General features: G+C 36.3%; 1 protein-coding gene across 5 annotated transcripts in view; it reads left to right on the top strand.

Moving 5' to 3' along the window:
- The window catches only part of cep128 (centrosomal protein 128), a 57070-nt gene extending 33831 nt beyond the window's left edge, over nt 1–23239 (top strand). For 4 of the 5 annotated variants that reach the window (XM_088647479.1, XM_088647478.1, XM_088647481.1 and 1 more), the window contains 6 exons: nt 12399–12448; nt 13956–13979; nt 16959–17036; nt 17895–18008; nt 19440–19548; nt 20538–23239. In XM_088647479.1, the coding sequence (XP_088503605.1) occupies nt 12399–12448; nt 13956–13979; nt 16959–17036; nt 17895–18008; nt 19440–19548; nt 20538–20623 (461 nt within the window). In that variant the 3' untranslated portion in view covers nt 20624–23239. Of the gene's footprint in view, nt 1–2212; nt 2413–12398; nt 12449–13955; nt 13980–16958; nt 17037–17894; nt 18009–19439; nt 19549–20537 lie in introns of those variants that run through there. The other variant, XR_015941576.1, reaches the window with a different exon arrangement.
- Nucleotides 23240–24392: the final 1153 nt, after the last annotated feature.

Genomic DNA, 24392 nt, shown 5'->3' with positions numbered 1-24392 from the left:
CAGCCACTAGCACTTTGCAATTGCATTCAGGCAGAACTGCGCGTTGTACTTGAAGACGAAGAGAAAACGGATGTACCTAATGTGTGTGCTAATTTAACTCACGTGAACAAATCTTCAGAGCTTCACAGCGATGATTCTTTGTCAGTGTCCTTTCTTTTCATAAGCATCAAGATATAACTGGTCAGGTGAATCTTCAAAAAAATGCGTAGTGAGGGTCAGAATGCAAGTTTTACTTACTCAAAGCTATTTTCCTTTCTTTTCATAGTTTTATGAACATAGCTAGTGACTGTCAGTCAGTCTTCCAGAGAGTACAGAAACTTGGAGGGATGTCACCTGAGAACTTCAGCTAAAACACTGAGCAAGCACTCTGACCTAAACAGAAATAAAATAACCTAAATTTATGTGCAATAGAAGGTCAGCAAATTTGAAAAGTATTTTTTGTTTTATTTTCCTATTTTCAGCACAGTGTTTTGATCTTAGTCTTGCAAGAAACATGTCATGCCTGTTGTATGATGTCAGGAATCCCTTATGCTGCATTTTCCAGGTTTCTTTTGTAACTCTACAATTTGTCTGAAACTGCTCTGTCTCCTGACTTGGGCAGAGGTATTCTGTTCTACCAAAAGAAGTGTTGTAGTGTTTATAGTGTTACAGTACAGACCATGATCTCATTTTACATTAAGATAATTAAAAATATTATTCTTTAATAATTAGGAATTAGGTTGGAATGCTGCTGTATTTCTTTATGGTCAGTCAAAAATCTAGGGCTACAATAGAGATTGAATTTGAATTTAAAAACAAAGACATTCTAAAAGTATATGTACAACCCTAGCTTATAGCACAGAAACTAGTTAATATGAATACAGTATTTACAGCAGAGACAACAGGCATTCTGCAATACAAATTCAGGCTGAAGGTGTTGTAAACTCAAATTTTTTCTCTAACAGGAATTCCTGCCAGGGGGCATACTGTTGATTATGCTGAACTAGATATGTTGCTAGTACTGCAACAGAATTGCAGGGACATTGTTTGATAAGATGTATTATTAACTTTGACCTCCTGTACATAAAAGCTGGTTCATAAAAACATTCCCAAACCCATGCATTCAACAATTGAGTGCTTTTCAAGTAAAGCATTCCTTCAGCCAATTGTACCTGAAAAGAGAGTTCTTTGTCAGGAACAGTTGACGTCATATCTGACGTTAATGCTAAGCAGCTTAATGGTAAATGAATGCATTTTGCTATTGGTCTGTATTAATTAGGAAGCTCAAGGTTTTTAACATTAGTGGAGCACTCTTTTACTGCTATAATTTACACAGATGCTTGGATAAGCATATTCTCTTCACTCCTATAGGATTTGTTTGCAGAAAATGTACAGTTAATACACAATATTGTGGTAGAGTACTACTGGGGAGAAAAAAAGAAGTGTAGTTTAAAAGAGATGCATAAAACAGAGCTGAGGTGCATAAAAAATAGCAAGGTAAAGGGAAAAGAAATGTAAGGAGATTCATTTTTCAACTCGGGGATCTAGTATCCATTATCACCTTACAGCCATGTGATAACCCAGAGCTCGTGGCTAAATGCAACTCTTAGCTGAAACAAACTGCCCACTCACTTCTCTACACGTGATTCTACGCGTGTTTATACTGCTAGTACATAATGACTACTGCAAATCACCAAGCTGAGGCACCTTACTTATTAATTGGTAAAATGGTGCAGATACAGTTTTGACTTTTTTCATAGCTTAGACCATCTTACTTCTGGGTTACCTCTCAGGCTATCCTTGAAAATATCCTGTTGTCCTGCATTTTTTAGTGATATTGCAGTCTGCATAAAGGGGTACTGCAATTCAGATTCCCCACAGGTGACCTGCAGTTCTGCTAGAGATCACTCACAATATTTTTAATAAAATGTTATATTTAATACTTTATATTAATGCTTTAACTCTGATGTTTAGTAAAGGATCAAATCACTTGATTGATCAGAAAGCCTAAGGGTTCGTCTTTTCCAGACAAGTGTTAAGTGGTGGTTTCTGAATATACATTGTAATATTGCATAATGAGTCTGGGTCAAAAAATACTCTTTACACAACGAAAGCAGACAGTGTCTGCATGCTGAAGCCGTCTAGACAAAGGTTACATAGATAGTAATGTTTACAGTAAGGAAGATCCTTGACCCATTTTGAATTTATTGAATTAAGTTAATATTTATTTCAGCACTCCAGCAGTACCATTTCCACCATCTAACCTGATCTTATCAGAGTTTGCAAGGCTGGGCTGAGTCAGAACTGGGATGGGACACCCCTGAGGAAAAGCAGGTTGCAGTTAGTCTTCCCTCTGGACCAGAATTTCAAACCCGATACCCCTGTGTGGTGGCCAGGGACACTGCTGTCCTCCAGATAACACATTAAACCAAGGTCTGCTTTGTCTTTACTAGTCTTCCATGTTCTCAGGGCTTATTTTATGATTGCATACATCTTTTTAAAATGCACTCCACTGTCACTGGAATTTGGCCAAATTGCTTTGCAGAAGTTTATGCATTCTTGAGATTTGTGTGCCTGTTGATAGCCACAATGCAATCATTCATTACACATTCAAAACCCTGCCGTGCAATGTAATTTGCTGTTACTGTGTCTAGGACCTACATCTGGGGCTGTGTTTGTTTGTTGTGACGGCTTGTGTTCCTGTCTGCAAGCCCTCTGAATACTTTCTTGGGTCACGTGAGTCACAGTCAGATTTAATAGTTCATAAGCAGAGCAAAAACTGGTGTTGAGATGGTCACAGAAAAGCCATCGCAGAACAATGAGGCAGCAGGAGCTTAACTGCCCAGGAGTCGGGTGCGACTGTGAGCCAGCAGACGGATGGGCGGGGTCACGTCGGCAGGAATTGTCCAATTAAGTGGGAGACGAAACCGTTATAGCTCTTAGAGCAGTAAGACGGGGGCTCTGTGCCCCGTTGGCAAGTGGAAACTCTAAGCACTTGCCTACAGAAACCACCAGTCAGCATTCTAGTTTACTGACAGGTTATTGACACAGAATTTCTACCGGATTCTGCAGAAGGAAAATCCATACCTCGGTCTGCTCCATTTAGCCAGAAAAATTGCAATTAATCAGTAGTAATTTCACTCAAAGAAAGTATATATACAGTATAAGTAAAATTCAAAAAGGTGATATCTGTGAAGATATTTAAAAAAATATTTTGTCAGTCTGCAAGTTAGTATTTTAAGACTCATTTAGGCCAGGTGGCAACAGTATTTGGAGATGCTGCCACAACTCAGCATGGTGCAATCACGCCGCACACTGCAAGGCACCTCGGCGTCTTGCTTTGACATGACCAAGCCTGCCTCGGTTCAGGCAGCCATCGCTGCATCAGTGGAGGATTGTGGAAGACGACCTTGCCATCCACAGATAAAAACTTAATAGGTCTTACAGAAGAGGCAGTCACCATCAGCTGCAGAATTTGACTAGTGGATTCATTCACATGGTCTGCTGCAGTAACTTAGATCTAAAAGGTTTAAAGTATGTGTTTTGGACACACTCAGGTTATCACTCATGTTTGCAGCCAGTAAAGATCTTTTAGTTCAGATACCTATATTACAGGCTATGGAGCATGATGTTTCGGGGGGCGGAGGAGTATTCCCTGCTTCTGCTTTTTCCTTCTCACAAGAACATCAGAATGCAGCCCCCCGACCCCCCCAAAATAAAAGTGAAAAGTAGTGAAGTTATATAGTTTTAACTATTTCATTCAATTCATCACAGTCATTGTCTAAATAACATATATAAAATACATTGGTGGTATTTCAGTGTCGTAAAGGGCTAATTTCTTGGTCCCTGTCATTCTTTGGAGCTGTAAATTTACACCCAGCTGTGAGCTGACAGAGGAAACCGTGACTCGTGACATCCATTGGTTGTCATTGGTCATCCCAAAAGAGTTTATTTTTAAAAATAGAGATGTACGTGTGAGATGAAAGTTAAAACCTAGCTTCAGGGTAAAAGGATGAAATCAGCTTGTGTGTTATTTACCTCACAGGCAGTTTTGTTTGGTCAACTGTGGTATTCTCTCATCACATCAAGAGCATGACTATTGAGGCTGTTAAGAATGTCTCTCTGCAGAGAGTACACAGCAAGAATTTGTTTCTGGTACTTTCGCTTTTTGGGGAACTCTGTTTGAGGCTCTGCATCATTTCTCAAGTATTCTTTGAAAAGTTCCCTGAGAGAGATTTGGTCCTCTGAAGTAACAGTTCACTCCTGATTAGCAAATAAACTTTGACTGGGGAAGGGGTTAGTCGAACTGCAAAATGAAAAGCTTACCCCATTACAACATTCGCACAAAATAGGAACAAGAGGGCAATTCATTGTCAGAGAAGGGTTTGGCAACAGCATTCATCATTTAATTCCCATGGCTAAAACAGAGGGTTATTGTAACAATCACATCTAGCTCTAGCAACATCAACAGTTATTAAAGGGCTTAAGGGTTTTGTTCTAATGAAGGAAGATAAATACATATTTTATTGATGTCAGATAGCTTGATCTCTTCTTGTGGGGTGAATCTATTATCAGATTTGGTCCTGTTCTCACAGCAAATAAATACAGTCGTGTGATTTGTTCTGTTTCTGGAAAAGTGCTAGCACTAAGCTGTAACGGTCTTTGAGCGTGCCAGCAGGAAACAAAGTCAGGGAACTGGATGTAACACAAGACGGGCAGGAGCAAGCAATGCAGACACCAGACGAGCATCAAAGCCTCGGAATATCCCAGTTCGCTCGCAGGGGAAGAAGAGTGTGGGTAGGCCTCTGGAGAGTTGGGGAACTGAACAGGAGGGGAAACAGGGAATGGGAGACTTGCCAAATCACCTCATGTTTCCAGTTTTATGATGTAGTTCTACGCTTTCAGATTACTTCTGGCCCATAGTTTGTCATAATATTATACAGTACAGTACATCTTTAAATACTGTAGAGAAGTGTTTGTACTATCTTGCTGACATTAAAAATCTTTTATCCTAGCTATAGCTTTCAGTTCTGGAAGAGAACATATTTAAAGAAGACTGCCATTGCATTTCTGCACACTACGCAGTAGTGGCAGTTGTGGCACGTTTAATTGATCAATATAATAGAAAGATTGCCCAGTTTAATTTAATTTGTGTTTTTAAGGCAGAGCAGTGCAGAAGCCAGCTGGAAGGAGCAAATGAAATTTCACCACCAAGTTCTTTCAAATTTAAGAGCTTCACATTGCTTGAAATAACAAGTGGGAGATTCTTTTTTATGCAAGGTGCTACATTGTCTTTCTGTTCTTTTATAGAAAAGACGGGAAATGTCTAATTGAGGAAATGACATTTATCGTTTTTTGTTTCTTTTGCTAAGTGAGCAATGTCTAATGCCCATGTTTGCATTGTAATTTCTCCCAAGTCACATTTCCACCACTGTAGAAACTTGTTAGGCTCGTCAAAGGATCTTTTTCAGAACTCTTCACTTTTCCAAAACTTTATGAAAAGTGGTAAAGTCAATTTATCAATTCTATGCCATGCTGTAACTTCACACAACTTGGAGTGCTCTTTTTCTTTCTGGAGTTGTCAATTACCCACCTTGATGTTTTCGGTTAAGTATTGTGAGGACACAGCTGTTCCAGACAAAATGGCCACCTTGTCTGGACCTCATTCCCCAGAAGCCTTTGGGGAATAAGCTGCTGTTACCCTCAACCACCTTACCAGTCAGAGAAAGCAGATTGGTTTGGTTAGGTGGATATTTAAACCAAGGATTTCGTGATTTCGTGAATATGTTCATTCAGCCAAATGAGTGGGGAAAAACTGTGAATGCTTGATTTTGGGGAGTCTGTGTGACTCCAAAGATTTGTTTACGTTGAAGCCAGTAAGCAGCTATCTGCTTGGATAGGAAGGCCCTTAAGAAGTTTAGCCAGGAGCTCAACAAGAAGCTAAGCTTTTGTTTAGCTTGTTATTTTGTTTTTGATTGTGTCACTCCCACTTATAAATAAAAAGCACAGTTTAAACCTTACGGCTTGTTTTTGGGATGTTTGTTCTCCAGTTCATGGCTTAACGATCGCCTTGTTGTGACCATATCTAAATCAAAAACATCTAGGGACAATGTGTAAAGCCTGGGATTGTGCTGTAGTCTTGTGTTTTAAGCTCACTTTTATTTGCATTGAGATGGTAAGATCTTGGATTAAAAGGATTTATGTCCGTGACTTGCCTCAGTGATTTGATTAAAAATGGAATTAAGTCTTAGGAACTGTTAGCTGTGTACAGGCAGAATTTAGAACGACGTGCTTATGTTTATAAACCTGATTTAATTTAGAATTTTGCCCTTATTTTAAAGATCTAGAGATTAGTAAAACACCTGCAGCATTTTATTCCAAATATAAATGTTGTTCAATTAAGATACACATAAGAGGATAATAGTGTTACGATTTAGTTAATACATTTTGATGTTATTTTTCCAATGAATGTTTATGATGTGATCTTAGGTGCAATATTAAAATATCAGTTATGAAACATGCTATTATAACAGGCAACAATTTGGAACTAAACTTTGTAACATAATGTAACATGCACTCTGCAAAAGTTAGCCATGTTTAGGGCTCTGTATTTAAATCTTTGTGCAGAACAAAACAGTGCTTTTGATTAACTGAGATCTAAAGATTTGGGTGTCAAATAATAACAGACCTAATCTCATCAGGTGAAGATTTAAAACGGGCACAAAGAATTGCGAATCAAGCTTCACTAATAATTCATGTCTTGCACTGAAATCTAACAATAGTGCAGTTTTTCATTTTGGTTGCGTGCATCACACACAACACGATGTGTCTTGACTGCAGGGTGTATTTGGAAATGGTCAGGAGTGGAGGAAGTAATAAGTGCATGTCTCTCCATATGGCAAAACGCATTTTAGTTTTGAGTGCAGTATTTTTGCAGTCCTATAGTTTATCTGCGAGAACAAGTATGAATTAGGAAAACCTAGACTGAGGCATGAGGTGCAGATTAAGTTCATTTTGTTGTTTTTTTGAAGAACATGTTATAAAGTCTTCACTTTGCTGTATTATGGGTAGATGTTGGATGTGGACTAGAAGACTGAAAATCATTTACTTGCAGAGTAACACTTTTCTCTCCTTTTTTTTTTTAAAGATTAAAGATACCTGCAACAGACCGTAAATGAATCCACAGTATTTATCTGTTCGGTTCACTCAGTGCTGTGTCTTTAATTTGGCTCTGTAGCTTTGCTGAGCTGGTTCTTTTTTATTATATAAGGTTATATAAAGTTTTTTTTTTTTCTTGAGTTCTTACATTTGTCCAGCTGACAATATTTTGTAATTTAGGATGTTACATAAGCTCTAACCTCGAAACACTGGCAAAGGCATATCTCTTTGGAATGTGTTATCTTCGGGTCGATAGTCGTGATTATAGAACATTGAATCCTGTAGGATTCGGCAGAACATTGTAAAGTGGAGGTCTGTGGGTTTAATATGCACTGGGATATTTGTGTGTTCCACAATGTGTCTTAAAGGTCACAGCCTTGACCGTCATGTTGCGAAATCTTTCAGAATATGTCATAATGATGTGTTAGACTCATTTTAAATGACAGAGATACTATCCATCTCATCTGTCCATGTTTCTGTCAGGCATTGTTTCAAGTTGCCATGTTTGTTAAAGGATTTTAAGATATATAGTTCTTTTTTACATCGTCTGTAATCAGCTTAACCCGTGAGAATCTCTTAAGCAGTGTTTTAAAATTTCTCATGCTGTTGCTTATTTTTCTTATTGTAGTGTTAAAGGGCTGTAATCAACAGCTTGGTTTTTAACAATTATAATCTTTAAGGATTGTTAACTTAATGAAATATTAGAATTTGTTTATCCTCATAATTAAAACTTCTTTTTAAAATTAATTTTATAATATGCGTTTTTTGCAACAGCCTTGTCTTTAGGAAATATAATTTTCGTTCTGTTTGTTGACAAGAAATGAAGGCAAAGTTATTTGTTGGCTGCAGTCTCTGTAGTACATTTTACTTGAACAAGACATTTTGTAGCTTTTGAAATATAACACAATATACTGTATTTCACAAATAGACTTATTATATTAGCAAAAGGAATGCTTATGTTAAGCAAATGCTGTGCACATAAGCAGTGATGGCCAGTCTTGAGCTTCAGCAGTAGAGGAACGCTGAATGTGTTACTTTTGGATTCCTTTAAATCTGAATTGTAAAAAATTAGGAAATGACCTTTAACATTCAGAAATAAAAATTTTCATCATGTTGCCCTTTGTGTAAAAAAAAAAGCTTCATTTTCACTTAAGTGACATTGTAGTAATAATGTAAGCTCTTAAACTAATTTATTGATGTTTTACTAGAGGTCTATACTTCCTCTGATCATTTAAGTATTTAAGTTGCATTCGTCTTTGGATTAACTTTGATACTCTTCCCTTAGCTAAGCTTTTTCTTTTTGGGGAAAAAAATAAACTAGTTTGAGACATGGGTTAGCTTCCAGATATGTTGGCTCAAGTGATCAAAAGTCTTCAGTTCTAGACAGTAGTATGAAATAGCTGTAGTTGTCCTTTAAAATTAAGCTAATTGTTTACTGAGTACACAGTTGGCAGTGTTGCACTGTCTCGTTCATGAGAACATTTCTGTTAAAGTTAAATCCATTCAGAGAACTATAAGATTCTGCGAATTTCTACTCTGCCTAGAAGAGATTTGTCAGCAGAATGTCTAGACAGTTTTATGATTCAAGTTTGACACCTGCTAAATTAGCCAAATTGCTCATGTGTTGAAAAAGGCAATGTACTGTTCTTTTAAAATGCTTATTAAGGTACTTTAATATTAATTTAGGTGTTTCAGATAACTAGCATTAGAACTATGCTTAATGAATTTTATTGATAAAATATGAACATGAAGACGCCCAAAATGCCTAAGCATTTACTTTATTGCAAAATCAGTTAACTTTCAGGCTCTCTAAATGCTGCAGAGTTTTCCCTATCCTTCATTTGTGACATGGATGATAATGATGGTAAATTGACCATGATCGCTTCACTCATCTCAAAACGATGCAGCCCCTCCTTCAGAACCTTTTTGTCTTCTGATCATATCTTGCAGTCAAATACTTTTACAGAATACACTGTAATTGTATGAGCTTTGTCCTTATTGCTTCTCGTTTTCCTTTAGTCTCTAGTTCCTTATTTGCGATAAACTGAAATGGAGAGGAGATCACTCGATCAGTCTGCCTCCTGCTTTGGGCTTTTCTCCACTCTCTCTGTTCTCGCTTATAGAGCCACTTTAAAGTCAGACATGGGGGGCTTTCTCCACCATGCAGGTGCTTTGATAGATGAGGCTGTCAGAGGTAAGGCTTTAACTTCCTAGCTCTCTCTTCCACTTCACTGGCTGCTGACACTGATGTATTCTGCCAGAATGGGTCTGTAGTTTGCCACTGAATGGGCCAAATGCATAAAGTGATATCTGAGAATTAAAGTATCCTACACCATTGGGTGTTATTAATTCATTGGGACTGCATTTTCATTTTCTCTGTATCCTTGACTGGGTTCCCATATAACGATTTAGAATGCTATTCTATGGGAGTAAACTATTTGACAGTTGAGTTCCATCTGAACAAAACATGCATTTCATTATACGCTGCTGATCAGCATACCTTTGATACCACAGAGGGATAGAGAGATGTGTTGTATTTCAAATGGAAAGAAATCCTTAAAATGGTTGTCATTGATCGTATTTGTTGAGTAAACTTGCCTTTATTTTGGTTGAGTTCTTTCAGTTTACATTAACTGCTAGAGTGGTGGCTTTTTGTTAAAGAGTGATGGAAAGACATGACAGTCACAGAGTCAGCTGATAAGCTAGGTAGATGAACTATTGAATCGTGTGCAGAATGAACAGACAGATCTAATTTTCCCCTTCTGGCGTCATTCTTTAACCGTACTTTTCAAAGATCATTTTAATCAAGTTAATAACTGATATTTAGTAAATACCGTACATGTATTGTTGGAAGTCTAATTTTATCTAATCGTTATCTTATATTTTCGAACAAAAAATGTACTTTTATTATATGTGGTTATGATTTCAGAACGTTACTTGTTTGCTGCCCTGTTCCTATATTTTTCGAAAACAAGACTTTCATTGTAAATTTGAAGGGGGAACAAAACAGTTACAGTCTCTACAACGTTTAGTATCACTTGGCACAAACTGACTAATGAACCAAGTACAATATGTAAAGTGAAAATTGCCCCCAGGAATTTGTGTTCTCATGTTATGTTATTCTCGTGCATTTTGAAAGGCAAAGTTAACATATGACATTTCAGACACAAACAAATCTTGAGACTTCACTTTATAAAAAGCCAAGATCATTCCTTTACATTGATGGAAATTACATTCCCTTGATTACCAAAAATCAAAATGAGCTTAATTTTGATTTTCATAAAAAGGTTTAGTATATGCACACAGTTATTTGGAAATACATTTAATGACAATAAAATAAGATTGTGGTTATATTTAGCATTTGCAGTTCACAGACACTTGGAATTCTTTCCTTGGTGTTCAGTTATGTGTGGTAATCTGCAGACAGGAGAAGAAAGAACTAATTCATGCATGTGTTTACTAATTGATGTCTAAAGGAGAGCATTGTTTTATCTAGTTGAACAGCATTTGATTGGGATGTGTAGACATTGCTTGCTTCATGTTTACACATCACAAGCAGGCTTAAATAACAAAAACAACAACAAGAAGAATAATAGCTTGGATTTCTCCAGCACTTGTCATTCATAACCATTCCAAGGTACGTCACATTCCTTGTAGCCTTTTGTTTTAATTCCAGGTCCCAGTGGTAAATCTGTAATCAACAATCAAAGAATATGGTATTGATCTTGTCATCACATATATTCTCCCCGAGAATAAACCCACACACGTGCTGTTATTACCTCATTACTACTGCATGTGTAGGGGGTGTGAGTGCTGCAGTATGTGCGTTCGCCGCTTGGGCCTCCCTCGATCGGAAGAAATAGCTGCAGGGGGAGGTATACAAACATTCAGTCAAGCAGCAATGTGATTTTAATCATTTGACTGCTGATATGCAAAATATTTGTGGTTCAGTTTTCTGTTCTAGTTGATCATTTGAATCACCAATATTTCGCACATGAACCTTGGTGTTCGCTCCCCCCTCCTCTGTCCAGCTTTGAGGATGGACACCGAATTGTGGTTGATTGTATTGACAGATGGGGTTGAAGTTGCAGTCAAACCATGGAACTGTTCTGAAGTTGATTAGCTGAGAGTGGCATCTTGAAGTTGTTAGCTGTGAGTTTTTTAGGTTTTTACCAATCCTAGGCTGTTTTAGGTCGAAGCACTTCTCCCATTTTGCACTGTTATCAGCATTAAAATGTGTTGACATATTGTGTAGCATTGCTTTTATAGACAAGAAATCACACTGATGGAAAATATAATGTTGTCTAATCTGTTTTGATATTCTAAGTCTTGCTTGAGTGTTTTTTTCAACATATCATGCAGTTCTCTGCTAAAGCCTTTTGTTAATAATAACATTGATTGTGGCATCGTTATTGACTTAGCAATTCCAGTCAAAGCATTGTCAGGATTTCACTTTTCAAAACTGTTTCAAGGGATTATTGTTTTAAATAGTTTGCTAATCCTAAAAAGCATTAAAAATAACTAGTGTTACAATTGCTAGGAGGCTTCTTAAGATGGGTATCTTTTGCAAAGCAAAAAGATACAGAATTGTGAGTGAGTGCAGGTGTACAGATCCTGGACAGGTGTACAGTTTCTACAGAATGGGAATAACTGATCCTTCATTGTAAGTATTCATTTCATGAACTACATTAGGTGTCTCATCAGCATTCATTTTTAGTATTTAAAAAGGGCAAAGGTCATATTAAATTGTGTGCCTGTCTGTCAGCAGTTTGGACTTTTTGAAATAGATGAATAATCTTCAACCAGTTGGTATTTACTCTTCCTGAAAGGGATCTTATCAGCTGCAGGGGGGTGTATTAAGTCCTGTGGATGTTTTTTTTATTTATTTTTTATGAAGCAATACTTAGGAAGAGCAGAAAGTGCAGAGACTGAGTGACACTCTTTTTGGGGAAATCGGTGCCATGCAGGTCTTTGCTGTAACAGTGACACATATAAAGCACAAATATGCCTTCTCTGCCATTGTCCACTTTTCTCAAGCTTGATGCTATACTTATTAATAATATTTCCCAGAAACACTATACTGTATTCTACAAACAGAAAGGTTGTCATGTTCAAATATTTTACAAGGTTTTTCCATTCTTTGGGCTTATACCGTTTCTTACTCATATTTGCAAAGTGAAAAATGCCATTCAGCTGTTTTCTCCAGGTTTCTTCTGGCGGGTGCTCGTTGTGGATCTGGAGATGTCTGTTTTTATTTTCAGATTTGCTGGAGAAGACGCGCAGGAAGGACGAAGAGATGCGAATTCTGCATGTGAGTGTCTCCTGGACCAGTAATGTTTTACCTTGGTGTGCTCCGGTCCTTCATCCCTGTAAATTACTTCAAATATTTGGTGAAATATTAACTTTGGTGTTTAAGAGCAACCAAAGCAGCTGACCCCAGGACAGTCTGGGATTAAGGCTGTGAAAAAGAATTAACTTTGGTGTTCACAGAGATTGTGAAAACTACTGTGGAAAACTAACTAGGTTAGGTTTACTTGATTGAACTCCTTAGTATTTCATTTCAGTACCAAATAGTTGTATTTGAACAATTTGCTCTCACTGTCTTTACTTATACTACGAATAAAGTATTTTTAAGATGTGGCCGGTTGAATTAGTGTTTATTTTTTAAACAGAATATTGGAAATCATTTAATTATCTAGTGATTTTGTTAGTGTTTATTCTGAATTCAACACTATTTATTCAAGACCTTTCATACTAAAGCATTTAGTTGCAGCAGTACAATGGTGTTTTTTTTGCTGTATCAGTCAGTTCTTTTAGAACATCTGTGGTGATGTTGTTGCACCTGCCAGCTCTCTTGTATAATTAATTACTCCCTAAAGACAGTGACTTGGATTTTAATCAAGAAAAATTAGACTGTTCAAGGCAGTCTGTAAAAACCAGTAATTGTAATTATGTGTCCAGGGTAGAATTTCTCACAGGTGCACCTATGAGTGGCAGATAAGTAGGAGAAGTTTAGACAGCTCTTATATATCATTACAAGTGGAACATCATTCACTCTCAGGGAATAGTAAATTTCAAAGGCTTAAAATGAGTATCTTTTCCTTTCTGCATTATTCTCCAAGTGTATCTGACTTGAGTGGTAATGAGTACCTAACTCCTTTTTATACTGGTGAAGCGAGCCAGAGCTAACTTTGCATTTTGAGCAGTGACGTAGGGAACCAATAAACAAACTGCACAGTGTTAGGGTATGTAGTTTATTATGTAGAGTTTAAACCAAGGGAAAGTTATGTTTAAATTGTATTATGCACTGGTTAGATGTCGCTTAGAATATTGTGTATACGATTTTGGTCACCAAGTTACAACCAAAATATTATTGCTCTGGAATCAGTCCAGAGAAGAGGGACCAGAAGAGAGATCATTCCTGGAATTGAAGGAATGTCCTACTGTGACGGACTGCAAGAACTTTTAGCTTTGAACAAAGAAGATTTGGAGGGGACCTGATTTGGGTATTCAAAATCCTCAAAAACATTGACTTATTCAACTAACAGTAATAGACATTTCCAGAATCAACAGTGAAATACTAGTCTGAAAAAGAACATTGAAACTGGGTGTGCATTTAGTTCTGAGAGCAGGGGGCACGTCTTAACACAAAGGGCTGTGGGTTTCTTGACCAAGCTACCCAGACTTGTTGTTGACCCTGAGTCCAAATTTTTAGACTGACCTTTATATATATATTGAAGTGCACAAGTTATTTTTTGTAAATGTAAACCTCTTGCAGTTGTTTCATGATAGACATTATTTTTTCTGTTCTCTTGTAGGACAGAATATTGGATCTGGAAATGGTAAGAATTAAATTTTGTTTTTAATGAATATTAAAACATAGCAGAACCGAGGGGTGAAAACTACACTAGATAACAGCATTTGCAGGTCTTGAGAAAAAATGATTTGGCAAATTTGCAAGTAATTCATTGGCTGGTTATCATGTGGTCTGTCTTATATCCACCAGCACTTTGTGTGCTGGTAGTGTTAGGTCACACATCCCTGTTGAATACTCTGGTCATATCACAGTTTAAACAGTCAAAATGTATACTCTGGCTTTTGGTTACAAAATAAGAGACAGACCAGTGATCCCTCAATAATTCTCCATGTGAGAGGATGCTGTAATTGATGGTCTAAGTGCACTTCCACATCCAAAAGGAGAATTTAAATGACTTTAAATCGGAAACCAAAAACCATTGTGGACGTCCAGGTGCCATAATCATATATAGTAATTAAACAGTTGTCTTAAAGTTTCTGAGCATAATGCTGCTTTTCTCTGTTTAGGCTGACCTCTGTTTCCTTGCTCTATGCCTTCAAAATAAGATAATGAAAATATGTGCACTATTTTATTGATATTCTTAACACCTATGAGATTTTCCATTCCATCATATTGATTATATTGTTTTAAATTAATTTGTAGATGGGGTATTGGTGCTCTGCTTGCACAGCACTAAAAGACGATTATACTTCACCTTTAAGTAATTATGATATTGTCCAAAGCTGGACCATGTTCAAGCACTTTGTTACTAGACATAAGTTACTCAGAGAGAGGCACATACTCTAAGGAACACACGTGCATCCTTGTTCATTAAAATGTTTATTTTTCACAAGCAGTTCATAAGTTCCCTATGAGGCAGTTTGATAGGTGATCCAAACATTACCACAATTAGTTCAAGTAGGGAGCTGCGTCAGCATGCGTAGGCTGCAACAAAGGAGCAAGTAAATGTATATTCCATGCTGAAAAGAGAAGAAAGGAAACGCAACATTTCAGTTATGGAGCCTTCTTGGGGTGTGTTAAAGTAGAAAAAGACACACCCGAAGAAAGCTCAACAGCCGAAACACTGTTTCCTTTCTTCTCTTTTTAGCATGGAATAAACCTTTACTTGTTCCATTACCATAATTATGTAGGTCGGTAGATGGACATACATGTCATTAATTGAATTTGTCATAATTCTAAATGATTAGCTCATCATTTAGAGGGGCGGTGGGGTGGCTCAGGATCGGCGCCTGTGGCTGGAAGGTTGCCGGTTTGTATCCCGTGGCCGGCAGAGGGCTCCTACTCCGTTGGGCCCCTGAGCGAGGCCCTTAACCCCAACAGCTCCAGGGGCCCGGGGCTCTGTCCCCAACCTTCTCTCCCTGTCTGTGTGTCTCATGGAGAGCAAGCTGGGGTCTGCTTAATACAAGAAATTGTATATGGCCAATAAAGTGATCTTTATTTGATGGTTATTTGAATCCATGGATCCAAGGATATAAGGATAAGGATATAAGGAAATACATTCGTGTGTCTGTGATGCACATCATTTTGTCGTCTGTAGTGTAGTGTGCTGTTGAGCTATGCCAGGAATTGCACCATGGTCCTAGATCTGGAAGAGTTAGTGGTAAAAGACTTTGAGTTTGCAATGAATCACAATGTAATTTAAGTACTGTTCTATCTTTATAAAATCCTAACTGTGACAGTATCCTGAAGCTGAGTAGTTCAGCATCCTAACCTTTATATTATATATTAAATATTAAATAAATAGTAAATGTAAATTTATCTTTTATGTATTTATCATGCTACCAACACCGTAACTATAGTGTTAGTCTTGTCACATTCCTTTTCAAGCGATAAAATGCAAATGCAAAAAAATATACCACAGCTGTTTAAATCATATATCCTCGAGCATTATAAATAGTTTTGTCATTGGTGTCTCCTTAAATCCTTCAGTAACACTAGGTTCTTTTAACATCACATTATATTATATAAGAGGACGTTAGAGTACATATTAGCTTTAAAGCACAGAGTTTAGTAAACATGACCAAGTCAGATTATTCTGCTTGTTTTCTATAATGCTTGTGATGATAGTTCAGTTGCATCTGAAGCTGTTATCAGTTAGCTACACTTCTGTTATGCAAGAAGCCATAACTGCCTTAAACTCTTCAGTTGCCTAAATGTGGAAAGTAGCTCTTTTTGTTAGTTTATGATGTATTATTAATCTGGTTCAACAAACACATGATCATATGCAGACTTTTACTACATACCCTATAGTGGACATCCAAAGAAATTAATCATCTACGCATGCACGTTCATAGTATATACTGTAGGCTATGGGTGGTGAATAAATGTTTTTGGCATCATTTTGATTGATCATCAGTGACTGAGTGCAAAGCACTATAGTGCCTTTTTTGTAAGCAAGTTTATTGGGCGCAGGTAACGAGCTGGTTTAATCTGTTAAATGTGAAGTGTGGTGAAAAAACAGAATATTTCATTAATTTCATTAGTACACAGCAAAAATAACATTTTCACTTCACTGTCCCAATGCTTAGGCTTATCACTATGCTGGTTCAGAATAGTTTTAGTTTACCTGTACAGTACAGGTATTTTGATATACTGGAGCCTGTTTAGTATCTTAGGAAATACTTTATACTGCAGTCACTAAGATTACAGTAGTCTGAATAAATGAAGGCATGAATCAATATTTGAGGATCACAGGCAGAGCAAGGGTCTTAACCAAGCTTCATGTTTCACTGGTGGAAAAAAAGATATACCCTTGTGATGTTCTAACAAAAAAATAACACCCAAGATTTCTAATCTCCATCAATGGTTTGATTTCAGTAGTGTCAACAACAACACTGAATCTGATGAAACGGATAAAATTTAATGTTTCATTATGATGGATTATTGAAGACTTTTGAAGTTTTTGAACAGCTTTATAATTTTACATCAACATTAGAAATAAGAACCCCAATTGTTTTATATTAAGTTGAAGAAACTAACGGTATGCTTTTAATATCTCATTTAGAGTACCAGGTTAGCCTTGGACCATTTGGAATCTGTTCCTGAGAAATTAAGTCTACTAGAAGACTTCAAGGATCTTGAGGCAAGTTATTGGATGTCACTGGGTATTTTAAGGTTTCTTTCAATGTGTAATTCTTGTGAACTGAACTTTGATTTGATAGTTTCTCTAATCTTGATATCGGCACCTACTTTTTATTGCTATTCTTACCAGTGTTTATTACCTGGTGACACAAGTAGATAAAAACGCTGTCCTTTCTTGGTTTGAATCAAGTTTTTCATTTGGTCATTTCTGTGAATATTCCTTTATGATCTGAACGTTAAGCCTCACAGATAAGAGATAATCCTGACATAGTTGGCTCCAGTTGTGTGCAGACAAATGTGTTTGCTTGAACTCTGTAGCAGATAAGAAATCTGGATCAGACTAAAAACAGAAAAATGTGTTTTTTGCTTTCCAGCATTCAAAATAATAAAAAAACAAATTCTATGAAGTGACAATTATAATTAGTGTTGGATACGAAAGGCCAAAAAATGTGTATTTTTTAGCAGAAGTGTCCAAAGAGAATATTTCGATATTCACAGCTGGAATCTAATACATTTACGTCTAAAGTAATTAATAGTTCAGAAAAGATGCGAAGTAAGTTTGTTTGATATTATATTCTTTGTCTTTAAATCCTTCCTTTCTATGAAATTTGTTGCATTATAATACATAATAAAACTGATTTTAATCGTTCTGAAAATAACTGATATACATATACTGTATGTATATATATGTGTGTTTTACCTTGATTTAAGATTTTATTTTTATCTATTTTGATTGTAATTTTCTCCAAATTTAAACCAAGTCTTTGGCAAGAACCTTAAATTAGCTTAGAAACAGCCAAGGTGAGGCAACAGTGGAACTGGATTTGCTCTTTGAAAAAAAATGTAATTTCCACTCCAGGAATCACAGCGACAAAGGGAAATGATTGAACATCGATATGTTAAATACAAAGAAATTGTTGGAGATTTACAGCATCAGCTGGAGGAGTCTAAAAGAAGAATACAAGAATACAGGGTACTGTAAATTTCATATCTCCTTTGAGAAAAAATATTAAAATATAATACATTTTTTTTATCACAGGGAATCAATGGTACCTTGATTCAAAATATATTTAAATATTTGTTGTATATCAGATAGTAGTACAAAGTCGTTCCTTAAACAATTTTCTTTAATACATTAAAGTTGCTTTTTAAAACTCTTTTACTTACTATAGCATTATAATAACCAGAGTACATACATTTTTCTGTAGATGAAGTATTTATGGTATGTACTGAATTGGTTTTAGTTTAGCCCAGTCTGGCAGCAGTGATAAATTCTCCTGAACCCTTCAGAAGCCTGTGGCTAAACTTCCGTTCGATAGTCACTTCATTGTTTACTTCAGATCAGGCTCTTTAGCCAGAGCAAGGGATTGTGGCAAAGGGATTCTGGCACATTAAACTAAATACGTTGATACTGGGTAATTGCTACCAATAATTATAACTACAGGAGACAAATCTATATTTCTTTCTGGGAACATTTATCCCAGTAGTTCAGTTAATCCTTAAAGAAATCAAATTATTACTCTAATGACATGCACTCTTAGATGTAAGTAGTTATAGCATCTGCCTAATGATCCAGCTTACTGTGCACTGCACATTTCGAAGATCTTTAAAATACACAGCTGCCTTTTGGCATGTTAGCAGTGTTAAATAACGACAGAACTTTCTGGAATGCTTATATCAGCGCTGCAGCAAAAACATCCAAACATCAGTTTAGATGGTTACATAACATCCATCCATTACCAGAGAGCCGTTTATTCTCATGGTGAGGGCCAGGCAGCCCGGAGCCGATCCCAGACACGCAGGGCTCAAACACGGACACACGCACAGACCTCAGAAAATCTGGGCAACACGTTTGGCGGATAGGAGAAAACTGGAGCAGCTGGAGAAAAAGCAGGTGATCATGGGGGAGAACATGCAAATTAAACACGTGTCTGGAATCAGACTTGGGACCCCGAGGCTGTGTGGCACAGCAGCACTTACTGCTACGCCACTGTACCTCCACATACTGCTGTCTTCACCCAGTCTGCCTTCTCACAAACACACAGACCCTGTTCGTTCAAGCCAGTGCAGGAAGCTGCTGTTTCTATATATATTGACTACAGACCCCAGCCTGACCCAAGGGGGGATGACGTAAACACATCACCTAGTGCCTTCTTACAAAACACAGGGGGCACATCTTACTGTTTTTTTCTTCTCTTCTCTTGTAGAAAAGTTTAAATTTTAAGTAAAAAAGAGGTAAAACAACAAGTAAGAATGTTAATAGTAGTTAGTGCGTTTTTTTTTATTCATTATCTCCACAGGGCAGATATTTTTGTAGGAATCTGTAAATCAACAACGTGACACTTTCAGCCGTTGGTTCACTCTTCTGATGCACTTGTATCAGCTTGGCCCTTCTGATTTTCAGGATGAGAAGGTAGATGCTGCGTCTCGCAGTATCCATCTGGCTACTCTTTCTTCTTCTGTTCGAGGTCAGAACAGCTTCCTGTCAAGCTCCCTCCTTACGGACAGCAGCTGTGAGTAAACGTCCATGTGAATTTATAAACAGCACAACCCTACCGTCACCCCAGCATTTGAGAACAAATGTTTGTTTTAAAGGTCACATAGCTTTTGCATACTTCAGCAGTGTTTGCCTGTTGTTCAATACGTTAGGAAAAATTACAGTATAAAGGACAGAGGCTGACAGTATACCATTCTTTTTGGTTGTCTTTCACACTGCGTCCAGATCTAACATCTGTTCAGCCTATGTGTAATGATAGAAATAATCTGTAGAAATTCATCAGTGTCTCAGCGTTTCTAATTTGAGCCAAATAGCTTCCAAATCACTGGAATGGTGACAGCTTTAACTTTGTAAACTTGGTATATTATCACATTTCCATCTGCCTAGTTAGATGTTTTATACCCCCAAAAAATGTTCAAATATTTAAAGATAAAGAACAGTCATCAGGTGGGTGATATTGTAACTTATGTTAAACTATGTACAGTAATATGTGGAATGTATTGGCTTTTCCAATTTGAAAAAGAAAAGTGTGTATCTGTGTCACGGACTGGTGTGGGTGATCCCTGCTGAAGCAGCTGTGTTTTAGGTGTGGCACAGATCTACATAGGTGTGGTTCAACGGTTTCAATATAATTATAAGGTGTAGTCTTGACAAATATTTACTGTTTTATTTATGCATTAATTATTAAAGGGTGTATACTACCAATATAAAATATGTAGTACATATTAACTTTCCAGTATCTATTCTACTGAGCAATCACTGAAAAAGTACTTTTCATACTTCAGAATACTGTGTACATTCACTTTCATTCCTGTTGCAGTTTTACAGTATATATGCATTTTATAAGTGTCTTGCTTTTTAGTTGGTGAATTTAGGAGCAAGATATTATGCACAAAACCTAAATTACCGCCATATTGATTAACCCCCAACCTCTGTTTTCATCATTTACTGTACATAAAAATGTTGGGTTTACTTCTTAATTACTTTTTCTCATTTTCTTCACAGCACCACACAAGAGATTGGCATCTCCAGATTTTGACAACAGCAATGAACAAGATGATAGCCTCCCAAAGGTGCAAAATCACATTTAGAAACAACGGAGAGACACTTCAGTTTGCTTGCCTTTAAATCAGTTTTGATATTTGAAGAGCAAGTGTTTTGTCCCAGATAAGGATTTAAAAACAATGTTTTTGTCTTCCATCTGGGCTGAGATGACATATTTAAGAATTTAGTGCTTGTTTTTTCACAACTCATACAAAATGTAATATCCATCCCAGTGTTGAAAGTGATTTAGCATTTGAGGGTTTCAGCATGATTAAGCTGGTCTGAATTTTGCTTCTTAAAGCAAGATGTAGTTAATCTACCTTGCAGGGGAAGAGGGGGTAGTCTAATGACTGTCTAATGGGATGAGTTATTTGTAGGTTGAAAAGCAAACAGAAATAGAATATGTCATACATGTTTTAATACCTGTAAACATTTTTCTCTGTGGCTGGCAGGCATGGGTGAGGTCAGCATAAAATGAGATGAGTGAGGATGGAAATGTGTTAGAAAAGCTGCAAATCAATCCCCTTATTATTTCCCCATTTCTGCCTTCTACCATAGGCATAAACATCTGTTGGGGTTAGGGGGTTTCTTTCAAAGGGTCAGGCTGAGCTCCACTACTTAGAGCTGACATAACATTTTCTATTGCATGTGGTCAGTGGAATTTTTACAATACAAGCTGATCTTAGTCAGCCTGATCTAACATACAGTCAAAAAAAGAGATAACCTACATGTTGCAGAAAAGCCATGCAAATTGTATACTGGTTGTAATATTTGTTTTCCTCTCAAATGCGTTATGTTTCATTTTCCATAACAAAAATCTGGATTTCAAGTCTATTGCCGGATTAAAAGTCTTGAGGCTGTATGTTTCATCACAGGAAACAGGAAAGTGGTTCTACAATAGATTACATTAGAATCATTAAGTAGAATTATATTCAGTGTGTTTAATTAGCAGTGATCTTCACTTTTTTAGTTTTCAACTAGTTTTATTTCTTGATGTGAGTAGCTCTGAAGGAAAAAAATGATAATTTTATACTTTAGGACTAATTTGTTGAATGCGTATTCTTTTCTATTAATTCTACCAAATGTGTTCAACAGGAATGGACAAACATTCATAATCTGATATACAGATGTCTTTAATTGGAAATAATTATACCCTTTGATTTTGAAAGATTTTGTCTGCCAAACATCTTTTATGAAACATTTTGAAATGTATATAAACTTTTTAATACACTGGTTTCAGGGGGTGTTAATTAGTACTACTATAAAACAGAAACAGAGCACTGAAGACATTGTTTTGTGTTATGCATGTTGTCTCATTACATTGAATTATTTTAATCTTTTTTCATTTTAAAGCTCTGTAACCCCTACTAGGTTATAATTCTTGCATTACTGTATAAGCTTTTAAAAATAGGTAACCTCAGCTTTCCTTAATGCAGACACTTTTTCAAGCATATGAACTGGATTTAGTAATGCAATCTAATGCTAAATCTGAATTGTCACTACATAAGGTTTTAAGGAAGAAAACTAAAAATAGAGAACACATTTTAAAATTTGCATACGTTTCCATTTGTGGACTGCATTGTTCCACCATTTGTCTGCCTGCTTGATTTCCATGATACAAAAGAATATAATCTTTAGATGATCTTAGGAAGAATTTCAAGTATGAACTCCCTTTCATTTGGAAACAGTATCAGAAATAAAAAAGCCAACATACCAAATGGGATACAGGTGCCAGAATGCGTAACTAGAAGACGAGCTGATTGGTTTCACACTTAAAAGGGTTTCCAAAGTGTTAAGTTTAAATCACTTGCTGTTTTAAAATACAAGTTCAGACCAGTCAGTTGATAAGGAAACGTTAATGTTTTATATAACCAGCTTTTTCAGTGGAAAGAACCTGGCCCAAATAAATAATTTTCTCCAAAGTACCATGTGTATGACAGGTATGTGGTAGCTTACTGGGAGAGGCAGAGCTTTCATCCAATTCTAAAGCATTCCATTTTTTCAAGACGTTGAAGATTAAAGGTTCTGTTTGAAAACGAAAATGTTAACATCAACAGCAGTTCTCATTTCAAATAGTGTGTTTAAGGTAGGTCTGTGCAGCTGTTGGGTTCTGGCAAACAGTGTGCCAGATAACAAAAACATAAGACATAAAAGTTAATTGATTTAAACCAAACAAAGGATAAGACCGGTCTTTGTAGAGGAAATTAAGAGGGCCTGCTGTGTGTGTGAAAATGCAAATATTTTAAACTGAATCACTAGTTTGATAACATGGTGTTGATAAAAATGAATAATTGCCACATTACTTCTGATTGGTAATGATATTTTAAATTGTGACCACATGCTTACTGGAAAATTAAGGAATTAAAACTATACAAGAAACTGGATGTGCCAAGACCAGTGATCAAGTACGATTCTTTTGTGCTGTCCAGCATTGGGTATATCATACTGAATAACACCTAATCTCAAGTATTATTCCGCTGAATAATTCATGCAATTATGGGTGTAATTTTTTGTATTTCCATAACAGTAAGTGAGTCCAATGTTAATCACCATGTGTGTTTTTCTGATTTCTTGAACCATACGTACTGTTGCATTTTTATATGTATTTTTGCAAGGGCATTAGTAATTAAAAAATAAAACTGAACATTTATTATTTAAATCTGTTTTTGCTTCAGTTTGTTTTAATTATTGTTTGTATTTTTATTTTTAATAACTCAAGCTCAAGAGTCTATCTGTGCATTCAAGTGTGTGTATATACTGTATGATATTCCATTATGTGGAGGTCTATTTAAAACAAGAACATTAGGCTTTTCTTTACCCAAAGGCCGATATCCTGGCTTCTTTCAAAATTGGCTTAATGCACTACTAACACCCAGATAAGGTTAAATGTTTTATTACTCAGATCAAGTCAGGGAATTTAAAATTGTAAAAAAGCGTTACTGTGTACACTCTTGTACTGTTTTTTTTTTATTATTCATAATATTTACTTAGAAATAAAAAATGTAAATGTGTAAAATTTTATGATGATAATTGAAACTAGTTTTTAATGCAAACAGTTGCTGTAATTGAATCCGTGTCACAGAATGAATTTTATCTTTTTTCTTTGGAGCTCAAAGTATCTGTGGTACTCAACTCTTATAGATCTTTTGTTCTTGCTAAATGTTTTGTCCTGGTTTACTATACTTAGAATGTTATCATTTTTGGTATTTCTGTGAAATACTGGACAGTCAGTTTCCGAAAACTGGAGGCACGCAAGAATTAAAAGATTGTATTCTTTCAGGATTATTTACATTCTCGAATATCTTCTGTGGTTCAGTTAGCATGCCTTGCCCCTCTGTTGCCTGAGAAGTCATGAATAGACCTCTTAAGTCAAAACGCATAAGTAGCTGGTCATGAGACACATTTAAAGGCAAAACGGGGCTTGTTTGTGCTATAAGGTTCTTTGTTCTATATATTGGTTGTGCTCAAAGGCTTGCTTTTTACATTTAAGTGTGAATCTCAGTTGTATAACTGTATCACATGGTAAAAACCATGATACGATTTTTGCATGCAAATCCTGATTTTTTTTAACAAAAGCAAAAATTACATAATCTGCAGTAGCCTAGTTTTACTGAGGTTCTGCCTTTGAAATTCATGACATTAGATTCAGTCTCTGTCTATTGTGCCATTATAGCTGGTATCTGCATTACTTTGATGGGGTGTGTCTTACTCCTTAACTAGTTATTTTTCCATTGCTCTGAATTACTGTACTGTTAATAAGTTAGTCATTTTCCCTTTTTATTAAAAAATCATCTCCTCTATACACAAAAATAAGAG

This window comes from Lepisosteus platostomus, chromosome 10, assembly GCF_059453375.1.
Source record: "Lepisosteus platostomus isolate fLepPlt1 chromosome 10, fLepPlt1.hap1, whole genome shotgun sequence".
NCBI lineage: Eukaryota > Metazoa > Chordata > Actinopteri > Semionotiformes > Lepisosteidae > Lepisosteus > Lepisosteus platostomus.
The sequence above is the reverse complement of the archived record's forward strand: the minus strand, read 5'-3'. Positions and strand labels throughout refer to the sequence as shown.